Genomic DNA, 26,903 nt, shown 5'->3' with positions numbered 1-26,903 from the left:
GTTGTTATGCTTCTTGGGGGTAGGAAAGGTCTATGGAAAAGCCTAAAAAGGTCTGAAAAAGGTATTTCGCGTCGAGTTTAAGATACAGGAATTTTAGGATTGGATGTTTATGATTTATTTATTAGAATAAAAATGTAAAAAAATGAATAATGTGCATGTTAAACAGTGCAGAACAGTTATTTCTAATGCAATATAGATTATTTATTTTAATTTTCGTTCGTGAAATAAGGCTCTATTTGACCGTAGATTTCAGCACGTGCCCCCAAGTAAGCTGGAGGTCGAATCACACCTTGTTTAAAAGGATGTGAAATTAATAAGCAAAATCACTTAAATATTCGCTTTAAAACGAAAAGAGTGAATTTCACTCAAACTTCCTTTGAATTAGTTACTTGCTTAGCTATCCAATTCGACTCCCTGGCCGTGAAAATGCAAGACCATTCAAAGGCTTTACAGTAAAAGGCTTTATATACTCCTTTGCCGTTTCACCCGATGTGTGTCACGCTTCCACGAAACATGCCATTTTTGCATTCAGGAAATTGTCGTCTTAGGACCCAAGGGCGTATTGGGTGAGGGGGGCGGGGTGTGGAGGGGTCCCGATCGATGCGAGTAAATTCGGTGTTGACACGTAAAGGAACCTTGTAATTATGGATGGAAAATGGGCAAAGGTGGAGTGGTATTTTTCAGGAGAAGGGGTGTGTGGGGGACGGGGAAAATGTGCGCTTTTGAGAGAGAGAGAGAGAGAGAGAGAGAGAGAGAGCTTGTACTTAAATTGGGAGAACAGATCGTATCCAAATACTAAAACCAAGAGGTAGAATTTACGATCTTGAATAAATCGCACAGGAAGTTTAGTTTTCACTCTTAAAATTGGAGTGATTCAAAGCCCTTCGAAGTAAAGGAGAGAGAGAGAGAGAGAGAGAGGAGAGAGAGAGAGAGAGAGACGGTCCTTATATTTGGTTCCAGAGTCAGTATCAAATTTTAAAAAAATGAGAGAGAGAGAGAGGAGCAGAGAGAGAGAGAGAGAGAGAGAGTCAAAACATTTTATAAGTCATTCAAAGTGAAGAGAGAGAGAGAGAGAGAGAGAGAGAGAGAGAGAGAGAGAGAGAGAGAGAGAGAGAGGTTATCAAGACTTTTTACGCGGCATTTTCACGGTGTCGCTTTTGTTGTGGGAGTTCCATTGCGTGTCGCCTTATCGGCCGCAGTTTGAGAGACTCATTTTAGATTATTTAAAAAAGATATGACAGTTGTTTTTCTCCTTTTTTTTATGATGCACAAGTTTTTCCTTTTACGACAATACCGGTGTTTTTTCTTGTAATTTCCGGTCAAACGCCTGCTATGTCATAACAGGATGACACTGTAAAGGATATTTACAGTCTCTCTTTCTGTAGAGACATATGTCCAATAAATTTAGTTCTTTTGTTCTTTACTGTCACGCGATCCAGCTCTCATTTTTCGATTATGCAAAGATTATTTACCTCTCTCTCTCTCTCTCTCTCTCTCTCTCTCTCTCTCTCTCTCTCTGTAAAGACATACGTCCAATGAAGTCAGTTACTGTGTTCTATGTCGTCAACTGATTATAGGTATTTTTCGATCATGCAAAGGTTATTTACTCTCTCTCTCTCTCTCTCTCTCTCTCTCTCTCTCTCTCTCTCTCTCTCTAGAATTCTGTAAAGACAGACGTCCATTGAATTCAAGGTCTGTCATTTTTAATGTTCACACAATCCTTTTGACCGACATCTCCTTAGCAACTGACTAACAAACTTCAAACTTCACTAAATGGCCAAGTATTAATGACTAAGACTGCAAGCCGCAAGACACGCATCCGTACTCGCGAGACACGGTCGTACCCAGCAGGACCCACTTAGGTCATTGGTCGTACCGAATGTGCGCAGTGTCAAGATGCCGAGCGGGAACCAATTGTGTTCGTGTGATACACGTCTTGAGACACTAAGCTCAAGCAACCGTTTTACGATGTTGTTTATGAAGTTACTGCCATTTCTTCTGTTATAAATACACCTCATTTGGTATGGATGAGCCCAGGGGTCTACGCCCATGCTTGCTTATAACCCGTTCAGTTACTTGTTTATTTTAGTAATTTACGTTCATTTTTTGTCTGTGTTTTTATTGATTTGTTAATATATTTTTTTTATTCATTTTTTAAAAGGTGATCTCGTCTTCTGTTAATAAATACACCTCATTTAGTATGGATGAGCCCAGGGGTCTACGCCAGGCTTCTTATAACGTTCATTACTTGTATTTTAGTAATTTACGTTCATTTTTTGTCTGTGTATTTATTGATTTGTTAATATATTTTTTTATTCATTTTTTAAAAGGTGATCTCGTCTTCTGTTAATAAATACACCTCATTTAGTATGGATGAGCCCAGGGGTCTACGCCAGGCTTTTTATAACGTTCATTACTTGTATTTTAGTCATTTACTTAAAATTTTTGTCTGTTTGTTTATTGATTTGTTCATTAAAAAATATAGATGACCTCTTCTTTCTTTATTTCCCATTACTTTCTTTTGCTTTTTTCTGATGGTCGCCATAGTCTTTGAAAGAATGTATTTAAAGTCAATGGGTCCTGTGGGCTTGTTCCACATGAATAGGGTTCGTCTTATGAATAATAATAATAATGGAAAAGTAAATCCACAATAATATGTCTGTTTGATCCTGTTATTTAAAATCAAAGCAGGTCATCGAAAACTTTCTGCTTTGTATTTTAAGTAACAAGATCAAACAGACATATTATTGTGAATTTACTTTTCCATTTTATTTTATTGACTCATGTGATTATGAGTTTTCTTTGAATAATAATAATAATAATAATAATAATAATAATAATAATAATAATAATAATATAATAATAATAATAATAATAAATAATAATATAATAATAATAATAATAATAATAATAATAATAAAACCCCTAAGACGCTTAATAGAAAACCAACCAGCCCTCGTGTCTTCTTAAAAACATTGCCTGGACTTTGACCCCATATAAAATTCCTTTATTCATCCATTGGCATTATGGTATACATAAGGTATTTTGACTCTAAAGTTCATAACCATAGTTAAAATAATTGAAATATCACACGAACAACATTATCTGTAAAAAAAAAATAATAGCTATTTTTAAAAAACCGTTTTCTTCAAGAAAAATATCTCTATAAATTCTGAATCATGGTATGGCTGAATAACTTTTGACCTTCAATAAAAATGAGTGAAACTACATACCTTTTAACTAACACCATTTTCTTCCAAATAAAGTATTAATAAATCTGCTATTCTCGAAACGCGAAATAATTTTGAGGTAATAAAATATATCTGAACTCTACTCAAAATGAGTGAAATGATACATCTTTTCACACCATTTTCTTAAAGACAACACTTTAATAATTCTCCTTCTCTCAGAACGGAAATAGTTTTAATTATGGTGTAATGAAATATTCTTGACCTTCAATACAAATGAGTGAAACGATAAATCTTTTAACACCACATTTTTGCCCCCAAAATAAGTATACTTTTCTAAGAACGTCAAATAATTATGGTGTAATTAAAATAAATACAAGACTCAAAAATGCTAAAATGGCAGGTAAACGCCATTGAATAATACGGTATTAAAAAGATAATTGTTGCTAATACCAGCTGGCAGCTTCTCTTGTTGCGCTAAAAGGTCTCAGGCAAATCGCCTGTCCTTGCGCATAATATGGACGCCGCAAAAAGCTGTCGTGACGGTGAATAATGGGACTGGTGGATGTCTTTGTTGCTACAGTATGCCTTTTCATCACCAGCGTTTTCGCTTTATCGGGGAGTAAGCCTACAAAGCCTGTTGTTGTCAGTGTTTTTGTTGGGAGAAAGAAAGCCCAATGGAAAAGCCTAAAAAGGTCTGAAAAAAGGTGTTTCGCGTTGAGTTAAAGATACGGGAATTTTAGGATAGGATATTGATGATTTATTTAGTAGAATGAAAATGTAAAAAAAATAAATAATGTGCATTAAACAGTATAGAACCATAACTTATTTATTTTAATTTTCGTCGGTGAAATAACGCGCTATTTGACCATAGATTTTAGCACGCGCCACGAGTAAGCTGGAGGTCGGATCACGCCTTGTTAGGTTGTGGTTTTTCGTGCAGAGATGTCTATAGTTTATTGAAGGTTAAATGGATAGTATAACATAGAAAAAATGTGGTTCCATTGTTATTATGATGATAGTATACTACGCATACGAAAAAATGCGTGTCCATTGTGACTGGGATAGCATTTTAGCTAATGATAATGATAATGGCGATAGAGTGAATACGTTTTCGAGACAACTGAAATAGCATCATAAATATGATGATGATTCACCATACAATAAATGAAGGGAATACTCATATATTCCCTATATCCCTGTGGCATCTTGCCTCAATTTGAATACACAGTTAATCATTAGTAATCTATAGAATTATTCCCTCTATCCCTATGGCATCTTGCCTCTATTTGAATAGACATTTAATCAGCAGTAATCTATAGATATTCCTGCTCGAACACACACAACCTATAGTTACAGAAGGTAGAAAATATGATGTTACGGTAACAACGTTACAGTAACTCTATTAATGGTAAAATGAAGTCAGGAATATATTTTCAGTATTTTTGCCATTCTTATCCCTAAGCAGTATGTAATTAGATTCCCACTGTTGTCGATACGTATTAATACCAACAGCCACCTCTGTCATAAATCTTACCTCTGCATGCCACCAATGTGTTGAGAATGGTGCCCCCCCCTCCCTCCTTCTCCCCCACAAGCGTTCAATTACAGAGATATAAACACGCGCTCCTTTACATATACTTTTGGAGAATTAGCCTTGACAGTAATAATAGTGGCCCATCATGAACCAACATTAGTAAAAGACGTAAAGTCCAGGGTACTAGGAAAAGACAGAAGGTCCAGGGCACTATTCTCCTACTATTCTATTATGACTACGGGTATTAATGGGTACTTTGGGGTAAGGTTCAGTGTTGGGGGAGTGGGTGATCGCGGGTATAGAATTATAGAAACAATAATGCGAGGTATAACGCAACCTGAGATAGCAGGTCTCTGGTCATTAATTCGCTCGTACTCCAATCTGGCGTCACTTGACCTAAGGTTAGCAGTGGCCGTCCTAAAGTCAGCCATGCCCTGTGCCATGTGTTTAGGCGATATAGAGGAAATTGAGGTGTTGTGAGGGGGGGGAAGGGGGGGGGTGACTCAAGAAGAATGGGAATGTCCCTTGTAGTGATAAAATCAGGTCCCCCAACATCATATTGGAATCCGGAATTTGGCTCCCGTAAGGTCGCTGGGACATGCAAGGTACCCGACGGGAATTGAGGGAATGACTACTGTCCCTTGGGAAGGAGAATAATGAGAGAACAAGTAAATCTCCGTCCTCCAAGGGCATGCTTTGTCATATTGCGCCGAGTAACGAGGTCCAGACACGGCACATTTCTCTTGAGAGGTAATTCCTCTCGAGAATGGCTTGAATTCTTATATAAGGATAATGTCATGTTTTCCGAGAATTACTTGTGGGGCTTCCCCGTCATATTTTCATTTTGTATTGATTTTTCGCAGCTTTCCATAAGTTTTAAAAAAAATAATCAAATTGACAATGTGTATAATATGTAATCTTAAGCTGGCCTGGTATAGAAGTCTATGTTATAGGTTAGGAGAATTTAACCCCTAAATTCTTCAACTTTTGTAGACGTTAATAGTTCTGTAAATGTAATCCACTCTATTCGGGAGTCATTAGTGTGTTTGGCTAGCCATTTTATTGCTGTAACTTCGTTATTAGTTCCGGAGAATTAACCGCAGTTTTCCCACCGTATCAGTTTGTATTGAATCTCTTCAACATCTCTGTCATGGAGTCCTTACTGTATTTGGGCTGTTCAGTATCGCTGTGATCTCGTGAAATCAGAACACAATCAATTCTTAAAGTCTTTGACCAAGAAAATGTTAATGTGGAAATTTTGCTCTCAAGTAAATCTGTTATTTTGACCAAAAAAAACAAAATAACTTTGAAACACCTTCAGGCAGGTATGTCTCCAACCTTTCATTTCTTTCTTCTGAACACATGACACTTCAAGCTACTTTGTATTCATAGGAAAAGAGGTTCAGGAGGTTCAGGATTCTCCCCAGCCTTCAGGATACAGGAAACGTTACCTCATTTTGTCTCTTCGTAGCTATGTGATTTTAGGAAAAGATTTCAAAGTAGGACACTTTCAGCTGCATTTGACGTGTAACTTGTTCGAATTTACATTCCAGGTGTTCTATATTACTGCTTTTTAAGAGTGAATTTCACGAATCTATTCTTTAACATTTTTACGATTTTTCCCTTGAAATTTATATAACAATTTTACGATTTTCTTTCCCTCAAATTTTATATAACAATTTTACGATTTTCTTTCCCTCGAATTTTTTTTTTATAAAAATTGTACGATTTTCTTTCTCCCTCGAATTTTATATAACAATTTTACGATTTTCTTTCCCTCGAATTTTTTTTATAACAATTGTACGATTTTCTTTCCCTCGAATTTTATATAATTTTACGATTTTCCCCTCAATTTTATATAATTCTACGATTTTTCCCCCTCGAATTTTATATTGCAACGTTTGAAGTATGCAGCTTATGAATGCGTTTCATTTGTTTTGCGTGAATGGCACATTTTCTGTATTTGAAAAACAAATTTTACGAATTTGGATGCACAGCAGGGCACAAAATTCTTCCCTTGTGTCACATTAATATAAAAGAGAGAGAGAAAAAAAAAACTTGTCCAGGCAGTCTGCTTAGCGTCTGTTCAAATGAAGCAGTTCTCCAAATTTGATTTAAAATGGCTTTGGTTTTGTCATGTTGTTATCTGTCTTTATTATATATGCAATTGGCAACTGCTTTTCGTGTCATTTCTTGAATTTTTGTGGATTACTTGCATATTTTTAGGCTTTGTAGTCTCTGATTGAACTGTAACCGTACATGCGCGAAGACATACTAAATGTGACCTATATATATATATATTATTATATCTATATATATATATTATTATATAATATATATATATATATATATATATATATATATAGGCTGAATACTTATCACATCACAACTGGACGATGGTTCGATCCCATGGGGGGACGAAATTATTATCAACTAAAAAAATTCCCCCCTCGGTACATATATGAAAATATATCAATTCCGAGGTAGAGCGAATTAGATATTAAAGGACATTTGTAGCTCGAATGATTTATTTGAATCACGGTGATGTGATAAGTATTCATAAAAAGGCTGCGTGGGTCAAACGCTCGAGTCGGCTAGCATGGTGGAGGGGGTTTCATATCGATTCTAATTACGAATACACCGAGATCGGCATTGATTTGTAATGGTGACTCAGAATCGTTATAAACTATTAGCCTCTCTGATAGCAGACTCGGTAGCGATCACTGTCCGTTCCTGATTTCGTTCCCCGTCCCAACTGGACGGTGGTTCGATCCCATGGGGGGACGAAATTATTATTATCAACTAAAAAATTCCCCCTCGGTACATATATGAAAATATATCAATTCCGAGGTTGAGCGAATTAGATATTAAAGGACATTTGTAGCTCGAATGATTTATTTGAATCACGGTGATGTGATAAGTATTCATAACAAGGCTGCGTGGGTCAAACGCTCGAATCTGTTATACATAATTCCTTGTACATCAGTACATGCATTAGTTAATAAATAATTCTGTTTTGTAATCGCACAGCAACATCCAGGAAAAAGACTCCGTGGCCATATGTTTACGATACTCCTCTTAAAAATGACTGAAGAGTCCTGGGTAGTGATTTTTACGTGTTTATGATTATACAATTTTTTATTCACCAATAAATGTGCATCATCCGGGACGTGGAGTAGGACCCTGAAGAAGAAGAAGAAGAAGAAAAAAATAAGCTTTCTGCCATATGTTCATTCCAGGAAAAAAGTTACGAGTAAACGAAGAACGATTCCCCTGGGCGAGTTTAATAACCGCATGACGTCATCTCTGCAAATGGCGCCCATGAACTGCCGGCTTCCCCATTTTCATGTAATTTACTCAAAAGGGCGCAAATTCAGCATCTTTCTTTTTCGTTAATTTTGGATACGATCTCTTTTATTAATTTAAGTCTCTCTCTCTCTCTCTCTCTCTCTCTCTCTCTCTCTATGTTTTCATAATAAAGGAAAACAGCGTATATGACATTTACTCAAAAGTGTAAATCTCTCTTTATCCGTCATTATTACGAGAATAAATCCTTATTGATTGAACAGAAAACTCTCTCTCTCTCTCTCTCTCTCTCTCTCTCTCTCTCCAGGCACATACCTGTACATTCATTGTCCTTGCAGACAAATCCCTCCCGACGTTTGAGTTCAGTGCTCAAACTCTCCCCCCCCACCCCTCCCTTTTCCTCCTCCCCCCCTCCCCACCCCATTTTTTTGTTTTTCCCCCAAACTGGAACGATCGTTAAAGAATAATGTGTTCCCCAAGAAGGCTGGAAGCTAATGTCGCTTGTACCGATTCGATGAGACATTTTCCGAACTACGCCTATGACTGTGTTGGTAGGGAGGTTTGCGTTAACTGAGATACATTGCCGATTCTGTTTGGTTATATATATATATATATATATATATATATATATATATATATATATATATATATATATATATATATATATATAGGGTTGACTGGTGGGTATTAGGTTGGGAATGGCCCGCCCACGAACCCAGCAACAATGCGACAAGCTAAGACCATTTTAGCGGACTGAACATCAAGACGAATTTTTATTTCATTGTCTCCTATTGATTTAAAGTCAAGCTGAGTTATGTACTACTGCATTAATCATTTTTCATTATAAATCCAATAATGCGCTTATTAAGCTGAACGAGAAAACAAGTTACGTAAATTATACCAGAGCTGCTTACGCAACGCATATTTACCTAGGACATTTCTTTTTAAAAGACGTCATTGATTGTCGATATGGTCATGTTCCGTCGTGTAATGGAATGTGTCACGTACTGGTGTCGTTTTCTTAACCTTTCTTCTACATTGGTTCTCTACTTAATTAATTCCCTGTATATAACCTTCCCTTTCTCAAATGAATAATTTTTTTATTTTCCTCCGAATTAAGTCTCGAATATTACAATCGTATAGTCCTTAATTCCCTGTATATAACCTTCCCTTTCTCAAATTAATAGTTTTTTATTTTCTTCCGAATTAATCTCGAATCTTACAATCTTAGTCTTTCACCTTTTGAAGGCGATTCTGGTTGAGCTAGAATCAGCGTCTCTCTCTCTCTCTCTCTCTCTCTCTCTCGTCGTGAGAGATGTGGCAATATGCCATCACTCTTAGATTTTTTAAGGAATCCAATGTCGACGGTTCGTCCAGATTTCACCCTGTGATAAATGAGCGAGAACCGTTTCAAAAAAATAAAATTGATAAAAGTAAGAGAAAAACACCAAAAAATCACAATTCTGGAATTAATTATTAGAACAAAGTTTCCATACACAAATTGCACAGAAACAGAATTGATTGAAGCTTAATTCTGTAGATTAGTTGCTTAGGGGTAGATGAGTTTTATAAGGTAAAAATCCCTCCCTTTTTTCATTTTTTTTTATTCCCCCTTTTCCAAACGTCGTAATTCAGGATGAAATTGGTTTGTGCATGGCCCTGTGAGCTTATGAATTAAGATATTTTTCTGGGGTATATTTCACAGAACAGTGTTTTTGTTAATGTAGTTCATGTTATTTTTAGAAATGTATATTTGATTTGAATATCTGCAATACTGAAATGTTCATTACGTTGCAATTACAGAAAAAGAAATTAAGTAGATGTTTGGAAATGCTGTAATATGCTTAAGAAACAGCGAAACTGCAGTTTTTTTTATTAGGCATTTTGTTTTAGAAAACTTTTTTTTTTAAACACTGCCTCCGAAAGAAACCGCGAAACTCCAGTTTTTATTTCTTTTTAGACAATTTGTTTTAGAATTTTTTTTAATAAAGCCTCCGAAAAATTCAAAAAGTAAATAAAAAAATATGTTATTTTCAGAAATGTATATTTGATTTGAATATCTGCAATACTGAAATACTGATGACGCTGCAATCACAGAAAAATGTATTTTGGGCATATAGCTCAAAAAGGAATTTATGACATAGTAAAGGGATGTATTTGAGGTCATTGTCTTGTCGAAGGTTTTAAGAATGGAACTTGATTGGTAGCTGATATATCACGTAATTGTTCGTAATAGGAGTGAAATTCTTAATATAAATGTAACGTAATTACTCTACTATAAATGCAAGGTAATTACAATGATTTAGTTACGCTGAGAACTTCTGTTTTTCGAGGTAATCGATACACTTGTCAAAGTAACGTTTATTGTTGTTAATTTAGGTGGTTTGGGTACTAAGCGATTTGACAAATCTTTATCGGTGGTACTTGATTTTGAGTTTATTCGATTTTAGTGGTCTGTAAAAGAAAATTATTGTGCCGGCTTTGTCTGTCCGTCCGTCCGCCAGCAGATCTAAAAAACTACTGAGGCTAGAGGGCTGCAAATTGGTACTGTGATCGTCCACCCTCCAATCATTCAAACCTACCAAATTGCAACCATGAAGCCTACGTAGTTTTTATTTTATTTAATAGTTAAAGCTAAGCGTGGATCGTGCATCTGGCAGCGCTTTCCGGAGCCATGGTGCGCACCCTCACTCTACCGCATCTGCTGGTCATAGTTGGTTTCTTCGGCGCGTTTTTGATTTATTTATTTTTTCGTAATTTTGTTTAGGTTCTAAGTTATTTTTGATGGATATGCAAAAAAAGATGGTGTAAATAAATTGGTAATTTACTCAAGTCTGCCTGACCTGTTCTTATTAAAGAACTGAATGTTAATGGAACACTTTTCACGCTTAATTAGACAGGGTGGTGGAAGAACTGTCTTGAAATGCTAAGTCTGTTTGACTAACTATAAGAAAGTAGTAGATTAATTTTGAGTAACTGTTTGGAAATGCTGTAATATGCTTAAGAAACCGCGAAACTGCAGTTTTTTTTTTTTTTTTTTTTTTAAGGCACTTTGTTTTTAGAAAACTTTTTTTTTTTGTAACTGCCTCCGGAAAAAAGAGTAATGATAATACCAGGGCTGATTCTTTTGTGCATGGAAAACATCACATAAAAGCATTAGGTTTTGTAAGCATCGTCAAAACATCTAGAAAATGTAGACGATGTTGGCTTATTAGCAACAAACCTGCGGACTAACACAGTTCCACGGCCATTGTCTCAGAAAAGTTCCAAAAATGCGGTAGTAAGTCTTGCAGGCGACGTTATCGAAGAACTTCATGAAAAATACTTTAAAAGAAGTTCACAGTCAGTCATTTTGAGAATGCAACGCATGAGAGACGATGAACGATCCACGACGATCCAAAAAGAACAAATCCATCGATGGAACTAGAATTCCTTTGTGACGATCGTTCGCGTGTGTAACCTCCATTATTTTATGAAATTGCAATACATATATATATACGTGTAAGATTGCGAAAAGATAAATATTGCGCGGATGACGTACAACGGCAATTTCAGACATCACTTGACATCGGTTAAAATTGGAATTGTGATTTATGAGTTGCCTATGAAAGGTTGTGATCACAGTTGGCCCGCATGTTCGATTTGATGTTTACTTTTGCGAAATACCTTCTTGCCATTGTGTTTTTTTGATGATGTTTGTTTTTCAAACGGTGACGCCAAGAGGTACGAGGAAGATTAGCTATAAATAGAATTACTTTGTAGACTGATTGCCTGTGAATAGGAGCGATTTTAACATTTTCAATTCCTAAGGATAGTCTTGATTGAAAGTGAAGGATAAGTGTGATTGGCAAAAATTACTTTAAACGTTATAGTATGTTATGGCATAAATTGTGGATAGCATCAACATTTTGTACTGACGGAAGTATAATAATAATCATAATAATTAATAATAATAATAATAGTTTATAAAAATTCCTTGAAACGTTAACTATATCTTGAAACGATATGTCTACGCTGCATGATATCGCTTTTTCTAAAACTCACTAGTGTAATAAATAATAATAATAATAATAATAATAATAATAATAATAATAAAATAATAATAATAATGATGTCTTGAAACGTTGAAGTATATTATGGCATACAGTGTGGCTGGCAAAAACATTTGGTATAGGCGGACGTAATAATAATAATAATAATAATAATAATAATAATAATACTTTCGTCTATGCAGTGTTGATCCCCTCGAAATTTTACGCCGTTAAATGACTTAACGTTTCAAGACATTGTTATTATCATTATTATTGTTATAGTGAATTTTAGAAAGCGATATCATGTTGCGCACTCATCGTCGTCATCGTGATGATGACGCGTAGCCTTGGAGCAAAATGTACACCAAAAGAAGAATAAATAATTCCTTTGCGATGACGTCTGCGTCATCAGCTGTCAATTTGTCTTCGCCTCCGTCACGCTAAGTTGCGGAATAATTCACATCGACGTTGCGCTTAAGCTAAGGCACGTCGCAAAGATCCGTTTATTTGTCAAGCTACCACCAATGACTGGGCGATTCGTAGTGTAGCTCGGAGTGCTGAGTTGATACCAGGGATATTGGTACTCTTTTTGGTGTGGGTTTAATGTAGGTCTTTATGCAGGTTCTTTATAAATGACATATATGGGTGTAGTATTGGCGTGTGCTATTATTCGTTGATTTATCATTTATTTATTTGCAATTGTAATATGCTCTTCTTTTCGTTTTTCAGGCTAACGAGCGATTTGTCTAGGTTGGGATGGTTATTTTTATTATTATTATTATTATTTTTTTTTTTTTTTTTTTCTTACCCTTAGACCTTGTTTCGTAAATTATAATGACTGTAATTATGGAAATACGTTTTAAATCTTTATTAACATAGACTACTTTATAGTATAATTATTACCGTACCAGACTCTTCATCAACTCATCCATTCCCGTTTCCACCATTCCAGAACGCAGTGACTCACAGCTCGTCCACTGCCAAGCCCAAGGTGATCCTGGAGTGGGAGGCGCCCTCTGACTACACCGGAGACGTCGTCTTCAAGTAAGTCCAGCCTTTTGGAAGAGATTGACCAAAATGGGTTTCTGTATATATATATATATATATATATATATATATATATATATATAATTTATATATCTACTTTTATAATACTTAATTATATATTTTATATGACTTATATATATATATATATCATTATATATATATATATATATATATATGTGTGTGTGTGTGTGTGTATATATATATTTATATATATATATATATATTTTTTTTTTATTTATTTATTTATTTATTTACTTATATATGTATATATATATAATTTATATATCAACTTTTATAATATACTTAATTATATATTTGATATGTCTTATTTCCATATATGTATTGTATATATATATATATATATATCTATATATATATTATATATATATATTATATAATGTATGTATAGTATGTATACATATATATATATATATATATATATATATATATTATATAATATATATGTGTATATATATATATATGTTATATATATAGATATATATAATATATTTATATATATATATATATATATATATCTATCTATATATATTATATATATATATATATAATATAGAGAGAGAGAGAGAGAGAGAGAGAGAGAGAGAGAGAGAGAGAGAGAGAGAGAGGTCTAGGACAGAAGATGCATGCAACGAACGTGCGATTACAATCGCCAGTCTTCACCTTCATCATCCTAGAATCGTCGCTTTCAAGTTCATGGCGAAGCGAACGTGCGTATTCTCAAAACAGGTCTCCATCACGTATTGTTTGCTTTCTCGTCGTGTGTTCGTTGCTCGCCGATCCTCCTCCTCCTCCTCTCCCTAATGAATAGCAACCGTTGCTCACGTTCAGGAGAACTTTCGCGCGCGCGCGTTTGGAGAGCGACTTGCGTTTCGCTAACGCGTTCGCTGACAGACGTCGGGAGAGATTGGTTTCACTCTTACTCGCTATTTGTTGTTCAGTTCCTAATTCTGGGAAATACGTACTACTGTGTTTATTGTTATCTTTTTAAAATTAAATATTGCATAAAGTAATCGGATGCATTGTTGATACTTTCGTTAATACCGATAATAAATGCTGGTTTCGTCTTTGTTATTTAAAAAGTTGTTTTACATTGTTGCAGCTCCCATTTCTGTAGAATACCTGCTAGACATAAAGACACCATGTTTCCGCCAGCAAAATATGCATGCCAATTGAAATAATGAAATATAATAATAATAATCGTTATGTAGTACGGGTTTAACTACTCCGTTTGCTAGGAGCTTTATCGTGACTACAACTAAAATGAGGAATAGTCTTCATTAGTGCAGTTGTGGGTCTTCCGATCTGCAAATATTTAAACGAGGAGCAGAATTATTCCTGGGCGCCTCAGTGGCGTGATCGGTATGGTCTTGGCCTGCCTTCTCGGTGGCCGCGAGTTCGATCCACGGGCATTCCATTGAGGAGTGAGAGATGCGTATTTCTGGTGATAGAAGTTCACTCTCGACGTGGTTCGGGAGTCGCGTAAAGCCGTTGGTCCCGTTGCTGAATAACCACTGGTTCCATGCAACGTAAAAACACCTTACAAACAAAGCAAATTCATTCCTGCTCTAAGCTGAGGTCTCCTGAATTTCAGGTGTTTAAGCAGAAAGTTTAGAAGAAGAGATGAAGAAAGCAGAGGAAAACAAAAAAGTGATAACGTTCAAAAGACACACTTTGTTGTCTGGTGACAACTCTTTCGTATATCTCTCTGAATCCACCCGTTCACGCGGAGGAGAGCTTGCTGTAGCAATAAATAACCTTCTTCTTTTATTGTTTTTTTTGTTTTTTTTTTTTTTTTTATGAAACGGGGCCGGTAAAAGTCTTTTCAAAGCGAGTCCTTCGTTTTGTTGATATTCGATTTCCCTTCGTGTGCCCTGAAGGGCCCTCCCTCCCTGTTCTTTCCACACGCCCTTCCTCCAAGGCAAGTTGTTCGGGGTCCCTTCATCGCGCCTGTGGCGTTATGGTTTAGCTAACCAGTAATGTCTCTCTCTCTCTCTCTCTCTCTCTCTCTCTCTCTCTCTCTCTCTCTCTCTCTCTCTCTCTCAACTAAACATATTACCTCTATGTTTGTATCCTACAGACACAGATACATAATTTTTTCTCTCTCTCTTTTAAATCATATTATTCTTCACTCTCCAGTTTTTCTTCTTGTTTTACTGAAGTCTGATGTCGACGGCCGTGGTCATTATGAGGCCAGTTTTTATCACTGAATCGGTCTCTTGAATTCTTGATCTGTGGTGCGTGTTAGCCAGAGTTTATTGCACTTCCTTTTACTCTTTGTTCAGTCTTTCTTGCTTCCATTTTCTGTCTTTGCATCTGCTTTGTTCAGTCTTACTTCCATTTTCTGTCTTTGCATCTGCTTTGTTCAGTCTGACTTCCATTTTCTGTCTTTGCATCTGCTTTGTTCAGTCTTGCTTCCATATTCTGTCTTTGCATCTGCTTTGTTCAGTCTTGCTTCCATATTCTGTCTTTGCATCTGCTTTGTTCAGTCTTGCTTCCATTTTCTTTCTTTGCATCTGCTTTGTTCAGTCTTACTTCCATTTTCTGTCTTTGCATCTGCTTTGTTCAGTCTTGCTTCCATTTTCTGTCTTTGCATCTGCTTTGTTCAGTCTTGCTTCCATTTTCTGTCTTTGCATCTTTGCATCTGCTGTGTTCAGTCTTACTTCCATTTTCTGTCTTTGCATCTGCTTTGTTCAGTCTTACTTTCATTTTCTGTCTTTGCATCTGCCTTGTTCAGTCTTACTTCCATTTTCTGTTTTTGCATCTGCTTTGTTCAGTTTGACTTCCATTTTCTGTCTTTGCTTCTGCTTTGTTCAGTCTTCTTTCCATTTTCTGTCTTTGCATCTGCATACTGTTGACTGTTATCCACTCGACAATACTGTCTTAGCTTTTCAAGAGTCGGTTCTTGACATGTATCTACGTTTTCCTGAATTTCATCTCTACTTACTCATTATTTTCATTAATTCTCCACATCTTTCTGCTTACTATGAATAATTTGTCTGCCTCTACTAACGTTTTCCTCTTTCATATTTGAACCTGGTCTCGTTACTCTTGTTTTTCATGCCTGTTCCATTCTATCATGATCTCATTTACTTTATTTTCGCAACCCTATCTGTTCCTTTCACTTGTACGCATTTTCATTCTTGTGTCATACCGTTGTGATTACCCTCCATTCTTAACCCTCTCTACCCATTCACCTTTCACGTCACGTGACAGCACCCCTAAATTACCCTATTCCCCCGCCCACCTTGGAACCGTGTTGTTAGAGGTATGTTTAGATTAGGGCCCAACCGCCCGAGACTATCAGAGAGATCGGGGCATCTAGATCATTCGTAGTAAATCAGTCAAGATCTCGCTCTTCGTAGACGACCAGACAGATATCAGTCAGTTTCTTGGTTCATCTTAGAAGGTGGGTCAGTATAGTACCTCTCTGGTCGTGCGTGAGGCTGTCACGAGCTGAGAGAGAGAGAGAGAGAGAGAGAGAGAGAGGAGAGAGAGAGAGAGAGAGAGAGAGAGAGAGAGAGAGAGAGAGAGGCTGATTGAGTGCCTTGACTGTATATCACTAGTTGCCCTTTGTGAAGGTTCAGAGATCATTCTGTTTCCTTCCTCTCCACGTCTTTCCTGTAATCTACATTGTGATACGGTCTCTCTCTCTCTCTCTCTCTCTCTCTCCTTCTATTTTTTATTTTTTACGGCTTTGCTTATTTTATCTTCCAAATAACCTTATTAAGACTAAAAAATCTCTCTCTCTCTCTCTCTCTCTCTCTCTCTCTCTCTCTCTCTCTCTCTCTCTCTCTCTCTCTCTCTCTCGTTCTTTCTGTCCTTCCATTTTTATTATTTTTACTGTTTTGCTTATTTCACCTTCCATTTTGTTGTTATTATTTTAAACTCTCTCTCTCTCTCTCTCTCTCTCTCTCTCTCTCTCTCTCTCTCTCAGTCCTTACACGCAACACTCTGCAACCACTCTTTTCCCCAAGTGCTGCCTCTTAACCTCTAACCGTAGCTGTAGAACAAGAACTCTGCAACCTTTTCGAAAGGGGGTTCGTTCGTCACGCCTCTTCGGACCTGGTGCTTTTGTGGGGGTTAACCATCTCGAAGGGCATCGCGCGTGTGGTGGCTTGCACCTTTTCGGAGGAGTTGGACCGTTCAATTAGTCTTATTACGTGCAACGAATGTGACGTCACTTGGTTATACCTTCTCTCTCTCTCTCTCTCTCTCTCTCTCTCTCTCTCTCTCTCTCTCTCTCTCTCTCACATGTCATTTCTTCTTTTTGTTAGGTTCACTATTTATTATTAGATCTTATTTTCCATTCCTGTTTTTAAATATTTTCCTCTCTCTCTCTCGCTCATTCTCTCTCCCTCATCATATACTCTCTTACTCTCATCTCGCGCTCTCTCTCTCCTCACAATGCTTTTCCCATACATCTCGATGCGACCTTAATTATATTCTTATCTGTCAGTTTACTTTCTCTCCTTATTACTTTTTCTCCCCCCATTCATTTCCCTTCCAGCATAATTATACTTCATCGCTCTTTGAGTGTTACTTTCTCTCTCTCTCTCTCTCTCTCTCTCTCTCCGCTCTCGCTCTCATCTCATCTCTCTAGTATGGTTATCCCGTACGTCTTTACACTATAATTCTACTTATATTTGACATTTTTCCTCTCTCTCTCTCTCTCTCTCTCTCTCTCTCTCTCAGTATGGTTATCCCGTACATCTTTACACTATAATTCTACTTATATTTGACATTTTCCTCTCTCTCTCTCTCTCTCTCTCTCTCTCTCTCTCTCTCTCTCTCTCTCACTACTTTATCTTCTGCTTTTATTCTATTTACAGTTTTATCTGATTTTTTGTGTTCAATCCCAATCTAAATTTCGACTGTTTTTTATCTCTCTCTCTCTCTCTCTCTCTCTCTCGCCTCTCTCTTTCTCTCTCTCTCTCTCTCTAAGAACCGTGTTCGACTTGAATTCTGAAGAGTAGAGCGCGCGTGTCGAGCAGGTCCCCTATGAAAACTAGTTCATATAGGTCGAGCCGCCTCCTTCACAATCTCTCGTCTCTCACTTTCACTTTCGGCTGTGAGGTCCTGACGGTAGAATATATAGAGCTCTGTAGTTGCTTCGTCGCTATTTCACTGCATTATGGATTGCTGTTTTGTCACTGTCATTGTTTAAAAGATTTCTGCTTCGTCGCTATTTCACTGCTTTATGGACGCTGATTTGTCGCATTTTCACTGTTTTAAAGATTGCTGCTTTGCCGCTATTTCACTGCTTTATGGATTGCTGATTTGTCACTGTCACTGTTTTAAAGATTGTCGCTTTTTCACTGTTTTGTGGATTGCTGTCTTGTCCTTGTATAATTACTACTTTTTGAGATGCCACTTTTTCCTTCTATTACTCCTTTATGAAATGCTGCTTTGTCGCTATTTCACAACAACAAAATTAAAAACAACAGCATTTAAATAAATGCTTAAAGGATTAAAACTCATGGAAATGAATTCGACCGTTTACGAACGCATTCAGCATCGTCATGATTTGCATGAAAATGCCGGAGTTATTCTTCCTCTGGTCATTTATCACCCACTTTCATTTTGCGTTGCCCCACACAGTATTTAAATGCAGACAATGAGAGGTGCCAACATTTTGTGTAAGTGAGCGCGAGATTGTTTGAATGCTGATTAGATAGACGGTGAAAGGGACAGAAATATTATCATAGTGAGATGTAAAAGAATAACGAAAGAAATGGAGATTAGATGAAACGAAAAACTTTGCAGAAAATAAGAGATAAATGGGAAACTTTTGTCGAAATTAAATGGAATTGTACCTTAGCAGAAAAAACAGAGAGAGAGAGAGAGAGAGAGAGAGAGAGAGAGAGAGAGATCTTGAACACTTTTAGTATTTGGAACTAAACGGATTTTCCTTATAGACAAGCGAGTGGTAACCTGAAAATGTGAGAGAGAGAGAGAGAGAGAGAGAGAGAGAGAGAGAGAGAGAGAGAGAGAGAGAGAGAGAGAGAATCTTGAACACTTTTAGTTATTGGAACAACACCAATTTTCCTTATAGACAAGCGAGTGTTGACCTAAAAATGTACAGTAAAAATATGAGAGAGAGAGAGAGAGAGAGAGAGAGAGAGAGAGAGAGAGAGAGAGAGAGAGAGAGAGAGAGATCTTGAACGCTTTTAGTTGTTGGAACTAAACCAATTTTCCTTATAGACAAGCGAGTGTTGACCTAAAAATGTACAGTAAAAATATGAGAGAGAGAGAGAGAGAGAAAGACAGAGCGCACATTTCTTGATAAAAGATTCGTATCATGGGATGAGCCCTCAATTAATCAAATCAAATAACACACCTTCAAGAAAGACTCCATTAGAGTCTTCCCACGACCCTTCAAAGACGAGCAACAATGATAGTCACCTTCTGTCGCATGGTCACGTTCTTGAACAAACAGAATCACAGAAACGAAGACTTTGAAAATCATTGAGAGAGAGAGAGAGAGAGAGAGAGAGAGAGAGAGAGAGAGAGAGAGAGAGAGAGAGAGAGAGAGTCCAGTTTGACAATGACTTGATGTACCAGGCTAACACTAATATGAATAGAAACACAAAATAGGATTCTCTGTCATATACAGACATACAGACATACACTGCTAACATGTACAGTTATACATAACCAAATTTCGCAGTGATAAACTTACATCGGCTGAACGATGAGATAATAAAGGTGCTTTTAGTATTGTATATTTGAATAATTAAGTACAATTATAAGTGCAATATTGTTCATTTTTTACATGGGAAACGAAAGATGAAAGCTAGAGAGTATATTTTTTTCGAAATTAGCTGTTTTTTTTTCTCTCTCTCTCTCTCTCTACCGTACAGGGTGTCCATAAAGTCCCAGTACCATTCTGAGCAAGAAATACTTGTAATGGCACTGGGACTTTATGGACACCCTGTAGTATTTTAGTCAGTAAGTGCAGTTTCGTTATTTTTCGTATAGTATGCGAAACGCCGATGAAGGTCATGGGATGTTTCGACATGGTTTATTTTTTTTCCGAAGGAATTCTCGGCCCCTCCCAAAGATGATCACACCCATCATGTTTTAGAAGGTGTTACAGGTAAAATGGGGTTAATGGATACTGTTGACTGACGCAACTCTTTTTAAAAGAGTCCGAGAGAAGGAAAGCAAAAACATCAATCTCTCAGTAATTGCGCGTCTGTCTGTGAAGAAAAGAAGAGACTCTTCGCGACTCTGTTTTTCTTTTTTATTATTAACAAAAAATGCCGACGTAATTATTTGTCAAGAATTTAAAGTTCATTGATTCTCTCTCTCTCTCTCTCTCTCTCTCTCTCTCTCTCTCTCTCTCTCTCAACAAGTGTCAGCTCGGCTCGCTCAGGTTAAATGTTAATGGTAATTTCTTAACGTTAAAAAGTCTATAAATCTCCCTTAGAAACATTAAGGCATTTCCAAGACCTGAGGCCAATGGAGCTTGTGCCTTAATCCAGTCCTCTTCTAGCCCAGGTCTGAAGCAAAGAAGAGGCCAAAGAAAGGTTGATTTTGGAGGCATAACAATGAAAACGCAATACATCAAACCTCGCAAAGATAGAAAGGTTCCAAGAGAATTGATTCAAAGGCCAAAAAAGAAAAGAAAAAAAATTGCGAGCATTTTACCATTTTAGATTTTAAGTCACTACTTTGTAATTTTATTCACGATTGTGAATTATATTCCATAAAAGGAATAAAACTACCAAGGAAAAGATGCAATCTTCCTTTTAAAGATATTTTAATGCTTTTTTAAGATGTCGTCGCAAGACTAAAGGTCAACAATAATAAATAATTATTACCACGAGACTTGCGTCTTGTTATTTTCCCGCACGATCGGTATGTTGGCCTTTTTCTCCCTTTCCTCAAAATATGTTCGACCTTTGGAGGTAAACGATTCACGTTCGAAAGACAATTTTAAAAAACGTTTTTCCAGTTGGTTACAAATAGAGGATTCGATTGTTTGAGACACGCCAACCGTAACGCCATATCCGCACTCGATTCTGTGTACGTTGTAGATATTTGGCTCCATTTGAAGCCTATAGTATATAGTAGGGTAAATTTTTCCCGATCTGGAGTGCGGAGCAGATTTTGTTTTTCTCGTGGTAATCTAGTGTTTCAAGTTCGTATTTACAGGTACTGAAGAAACTAATAACAGTATTTAATATTTATTTTTGAAAAATGAATGTAAATAAGGCATGTACATTTCTATTACACAAATAAATTATATTCTGTTTGAGTGTGTAAAAAGGTAATATATCTTAGTTTAACCAGACTACTGAGCTGATTAACAGCTCTCCTACGGCTGGCCCGAAGGATTAGATCATTTTACGTGGCTAGGAACCAATGGGATACTTAGCAACGGGACCTACAGCTTATTGTGGGATCCGAACCACATTATATCGAGAAATGAATTTCTAGTCGCCAGAAACATATTCCTCTGATTCCGCGTTGGCAGAGCGAGGAATCGAACTCGCGATTACCGAAGCGGTAGGCGAGCATATAAACCACTCGTCCAACGAGGTACAAAATGAGTGTGTGAAAGGTCTTGAAGGAACAAGGTTCTAGGGTGGTTCATGATGAAAGCTTTCGAGACAGGATAAAGACTTCTGGTTAGATGAATGGACGAAGAAAACAAGACTAAAAGTGCCAGAAAGAACCCTTCTGGTCAATAAAGGTATAAATATGAAGAATTGTCAAACGGAAACACGGAGTCTTTTAAGAAACTAAAGGCTAGACCCAGTTCAGAATATACTCCCAGAGTCACTAGAGGTATGGAAAATTGTCATATGCATAAAAGATTTTAAATGTTTTGTGGCATTTTCACATGCTAGCATCCTAACAGAGATTCAGAGACAAGACAAATTGTAGTCGTGTGGAGTGAAAATTAATAAGTACTAAATCAAGTCCGGTAGATTTTGAGCAAAACGTCTTAATAAAAGTAGAGTAAGGCAGTGTTGGTTCTCCTTGGCACTAACTGGAAAAAATATATACTTTTTATTGTAAGGATGACAGCTGTCGGAACACAGTTAAGTGAAACCTACAGCGCAGACAAACATAAAAATAATAAGCGTGATTCGAACTTTCGGGAACTGGAGAATGCGTTAACATTGAGTTCTTGCCCCCCAGTACTACAGCTGTTACTATGTGCGAATTTTGTGAATGAATAAATGACAGGATTTAGGTTGTAGCGCAAAGCACTGGCTGAACGTCCGTAAGACAGTAGAAGAGGGGTTTGACAGTAGGTATGTGATAAAAAGAAGTCCAGTACATGAGATTGAATTTAAGTATATGTGGCCCCATACAGCAACAAATCTAGTAAATATTTCAAAGGTACGTCTCAAGTACCTGGATTTAAAAAATATATATATTTACCATGTTGGTAATGATACTTATTTATCTCGAATCAGATTGACTGTGATACTTTCGTTAACCCACTAACAATAAGGTGCAGTGCAAAACTTGGGATGAAGTTATGTCAAGAACCTAAGTCTTCTTACAGTTTGCGTTAAGAAAAAAATAAGAAAGCCTTTGGATCCACAAACCACTGGTTTAATGTTTTTCTAGTGCGCCAAGGAAATTTCATTATACAAAATGCATGCATATTTTACAGTTTGTTTAAAAAAATCTGTTTCATTCACAGGGGTACCTTTGTCAAGACCTACGACACGTATTGGGTCGGTGTCACCTCCGAGAAGGTGACCATCACCAAGGCCCCAGGATCCCAAGGAGGACCTGCTGCGTTACCACCTGCCCCAGCTCCTGGTCCAGCTCCAGTTCCATCCCCAGTTCCAGTTCCAGTTCCAGCACCAGTTCCAGTGCCAGCAGCGACAAACAACGCCACCACTACCACGACAACCGAGTTCTCAGCTTCTGTAAGCCCAGACGTAGTAGAGACAGTCTCTCCGGAGAACCCCGGTGACTTTGTCATCAATATTGTTGATGCTCCTGGTGTGGATGGATCAGATATACCTGTAGTAGAGAATGACAATGGTGTGGCCACAAATGGGGGCGAGGGTAGTGTCCTGACTCCCACTCTCGTTTTCTCTCCATCTTCCCCCGCGTCCCCATCTCTCTCCACCTCCCCTGCTTCCCCCTCCTCCCCTCTCTCCTCCTCCTCCTCCTCCACCTCCTTCTCCTCCAACAACAACTCCTCCTCCTCCTTCTCCTCACCCACCACCGCAGATAGTTTTAGTAGCATCACTGATAACCCCACTAGTAGTAGTGTTACTGAGAGTAGTCCCGCAGAAGACGAACCTGAAGTTCCCGAACCCGAGAGAAATGTACCAGGCAGTGGAACAAACACGAGGAGGAGGTTCGGCCTAGCGGGAAGATTCAAGACGACGCCGGCTACCACCGCTGAGACTACTACCACGACAGCCTCTCCAAAGGCCACTTCACCCAGAGTACCCATTGAAAATCTGCCTCCCGTTAGTACTGTCTCTCTAGAAGGATGAGTTTTTTGTTCTGAAGTTCTGCAATGTTTTAGGGTTGTTGATCAAATTATATAAAGTTTGTAGCTTCAGTTGTGCTGCATTTGCTTGTTTAAAGATTTACTGATACCAAAGATATTCCTGACAGTTTATCTTAAGATGTTATTAATCTGTATTTAGAACATTGCTTTGATAACTACAACAGTAACGTATAAATTTGTAATATTGTAGTGACTATAAATATTTTGTGTTCATTTTACTTTGTGCTACTCAGAATTATTGTACCCACGTATCCATAGTCTAACAAACTAATTCAACAGTTATTACAAAGCTGTTTGACAACCATAGCTATACGGTGGAGGTAAATTGAAACAGTCAGTCAGCTTCAACATCACCAGTATGCAGACCAGTATTTTGAGATTTTCGTCTTGGCAGTCTGTCGGTGTCGGTCATTGTAAGGAAATAAGGTTGCTTTCAGTTGTTGGTACTGTAGGCTACGCGGACTTGGTAACAGCATGCGTCAGTAGGTAGATAGTAGATTCATTTGTATATAGTACTAATGAGCCCAAATGCACGTGTTCCATTAGAGGTTGAGAAGTCAGTTTTGAAAGACTTGAATAGAAAATATTTCCATGGTGGAGGGAGACCCATATTGCACGATTGGCGTGTGTAGTGTGTGTGTGTGTGTATGTGTGATTGTGTGGTATGTTTTATGTTTTTTTATTACAATGCATTCCTTGTTTATTTTCTTTGACACAAGACCATTGTTTTTAACATTTGACAGCCAATGACTTTTACCTCTTAAAATAACATTAAAAATTTGTGTACAACATCATCTTATATATATATATATATATATATATATATATATATATATATATATATATAATATATATATATATATATATATATATATATTATATATATATATGTATGTATATATATGCATATATATACATATATATATATATATATATATATATATATATATATAATATATATATATATATATATATACATACACATATATATATATATATATATATATATATATATATATATATATATATATATATATATATATATATATATATATATATATATATATATATATATTATATAAATGTAATGCTTGTGGTAAAAAATTTAAGTTTTTGGTAATATTTGTTACAAATCATCAGATAATTGTTTGTATAACATAATTTTAAACAAATGTTTTATCCCTTTTGTTCATTTTTATTTTTTCATTTTTTGTATCATAGAACTTGTAAATATATCTTGAATAGTACAGTAAAGCTTAATAGTTATACTTCATCGCGCTTTTTATTGTAGTAATTGCAATCACGTGATTTGTAACAACTGTAATTTCAGACTGATTGAATCACTATTATACAGTACACTGTTTATTTTTTATTTGCAGGCACAACATGCACAGTATTATATAAAATGATTACCTAAATGATATTATTCTTAATTTTATCTTTGTGAACTTCCTTGTCTTATGGAATTTAATGTAAACTTGTCAAACTGTCTTAAAATATTTTGAATGATAAAAGTTCTTTATTGTTCTAAACTATAAATTGTATTTTTGTATATAAATTTGAAGTAGATACACTTCTTTCACTTTATTTCATACAGTATCTTGGTCTATATGCTGTACCTTTTAATTTTTGGCCACTCAACACTCATTGTAGTTCAATGGATTCTGGTATTTTTTTTTTTAAATATCAACAGTTAAATAGTTCCAGAGGGCGCATTGCTCAGGGAGTGGGTTTAATGTTGTTGGGGTGGGGAATAGGGGGTGAGGTTTAAGTGACAAAATGTGAAATGACACTGATTACTTCACTTCGCACAGGGGGTTGCAAGTTTGCAGAACACAATGCAGAACATCTACCTCGGCTGCAAGTCCAATAAGGGCTGCTATGGCTACCCATCAGGATGTGAAGACTCAGAGAAGTAAGTTTTGCCTTTCATTTCGTGTGATAACCATCAATTAACTGGTATTTCCAGTTGTGGTGTAAACTAACTTGTACCTAGGAAACAAATGGAAGTTTCACTGTAGCCTAAGTTCTCCATAGCAGTGTTCTGAAATGTTCTGATTCGTTGTTCACAAGAAGTTATATTTATTGGTATGCATTTCCAGCCCATACCATTGTAAGTTGATATTAAGTAACAGCATCAATCCTCCAAACTGCACTGTGGAGTTTCAAAACGAAAGTTCTCCTGGACAACCTTGTTAAGGAAAGTATCCTTAAGTAACTGTGGAAAATGGAACATTTTATCAAAGTAGAATTATAAAGCTATTCTTGATCCACGATAATGTTTGAGATGGACCAGCTTACCATGAGTTTCACAAGTTTTTAGGCTCATGATGTAACCCGAGAGGATCAGAAAATTTCGATGAGAATATGACCAGTTTCGTTAACCTGTTTCCTTCGATGCTTTTTTTAGTTTCCCCTTTGTAATAAAGCAATTTTATATTTTTCAGTTGTCAGATGCTAACGACCTATGCCAAAGTTTCTTCAGGGTATAGATTTGAAATTATGGGAGATGCAGGAAGCAATGGATATGTTGCAGTCGGCCTCTCCGATGACCAAAAAATGGTGAGATAGATTGCTGATTGCGCAGGAAACGTAATGTGATGATCATCAGCTCTACGTTATTCATTTGTTAGATTTTGGTTTCCAAGTAATTCCTAACACTTTATAGTATAGCTTACGTGTATTTTTTTTCACTTACTATAAACTATCCTGCCATGCATTATTTGTGCGTTCAGTAAAATTTTAAGTGAACTATAAGACTGTATATATATATATATATATATATATATATATATATATATATATATATATATATATATATATATATTATATATATATATATTATATATAGATAGATAGATAGATATATATATATATATATATATATATATATATATATATTTATATATATATATAATATAATATATATATATATATATATATATAATATATATATATATATATATATATATATATATATAATATATATATATATATATATATATATATATATATATATAATGAAGTCAGCGCTCCGGTGTTTGCCTTTCATTTTTTTCTCTTATAAAGCAAAAATGTTCAGTACAGGAAATATATAGTTCCTGAGGTGCTGTGGCCTGAAAACCTTACATGCTGCATAATAACTGGTAGATTCATGTATTTTTCTGTCCAGTAAGTCTACTGTATTAATTACTACCCTTGCATTACGCTCTAAGGGTAAGATATAGGTACTACCTACCCCTTTCACTGTTCATGGGAAATAAAGACCAGTTTTTGTG

The 26,903-nt window shown here is 36.3% G+C and overlaps 1 protein-coding gene across 2 annotated transcripts in view; it reads left to right on the top strand.

The window, feature by feature from the left end:
• The window catches only part of LOC135223508 (putative ferric-chelate reductase 1 homolog), a 117,296-nt gene that overhangs the window by 82,323 nt on the left and 8,070 nt on the right, over nucleotides 1–26,903 (top strand). Inside the window, exons 3-6 of one of the 2 annotated variants that reach the window (XM_064261953.1) lie at nucleotides 13,015–13,106; nucleotides 22,795–23,026; nucleotides 25,440–25,540; nucleotides 26,073–26,187. In XM_064261953.1, the coding sequence (XP_064118023.1) occupies nucleotides 13,015–13,106; nucleotides 22,795–23,026; nucleotides 25,440–25,540; nucleotides 26,073–26,187 (540 nt within the window). Of the gene's footprint in view, nucleotides 1–13,014; nucleotides 13,107–22,794; nucleotides 23,582–25,439; nucleotides 25,541–26,072; nucleotides 26,188–26,903 lie in introns of both variants that reach the window. The other variant, XM_064261952.1, reaches the window with a different exon arrangement.

The sequence above is a fragment of the Macrobrachium nipponense genome, chromosome 10 (genome assembly GCF_015104395.2).
Source record: "Macrobrachium nipponense isolate FS-2020 chromosome 10, ASM1510439v2, whole genome shotgun sequence".
Lineage (NCBI taxonomy): Eukaryota > Metazoa > Arthropoda > Malacostraca > Decapoda > Palaemonidae > Macrobrachium > Macrobrachium nipponense.
The sequence above is the reverse complement of the archived record's forward strand: the minus strand, read 5'-3'. Positions and strand labels throughout refer to the sequence as shown.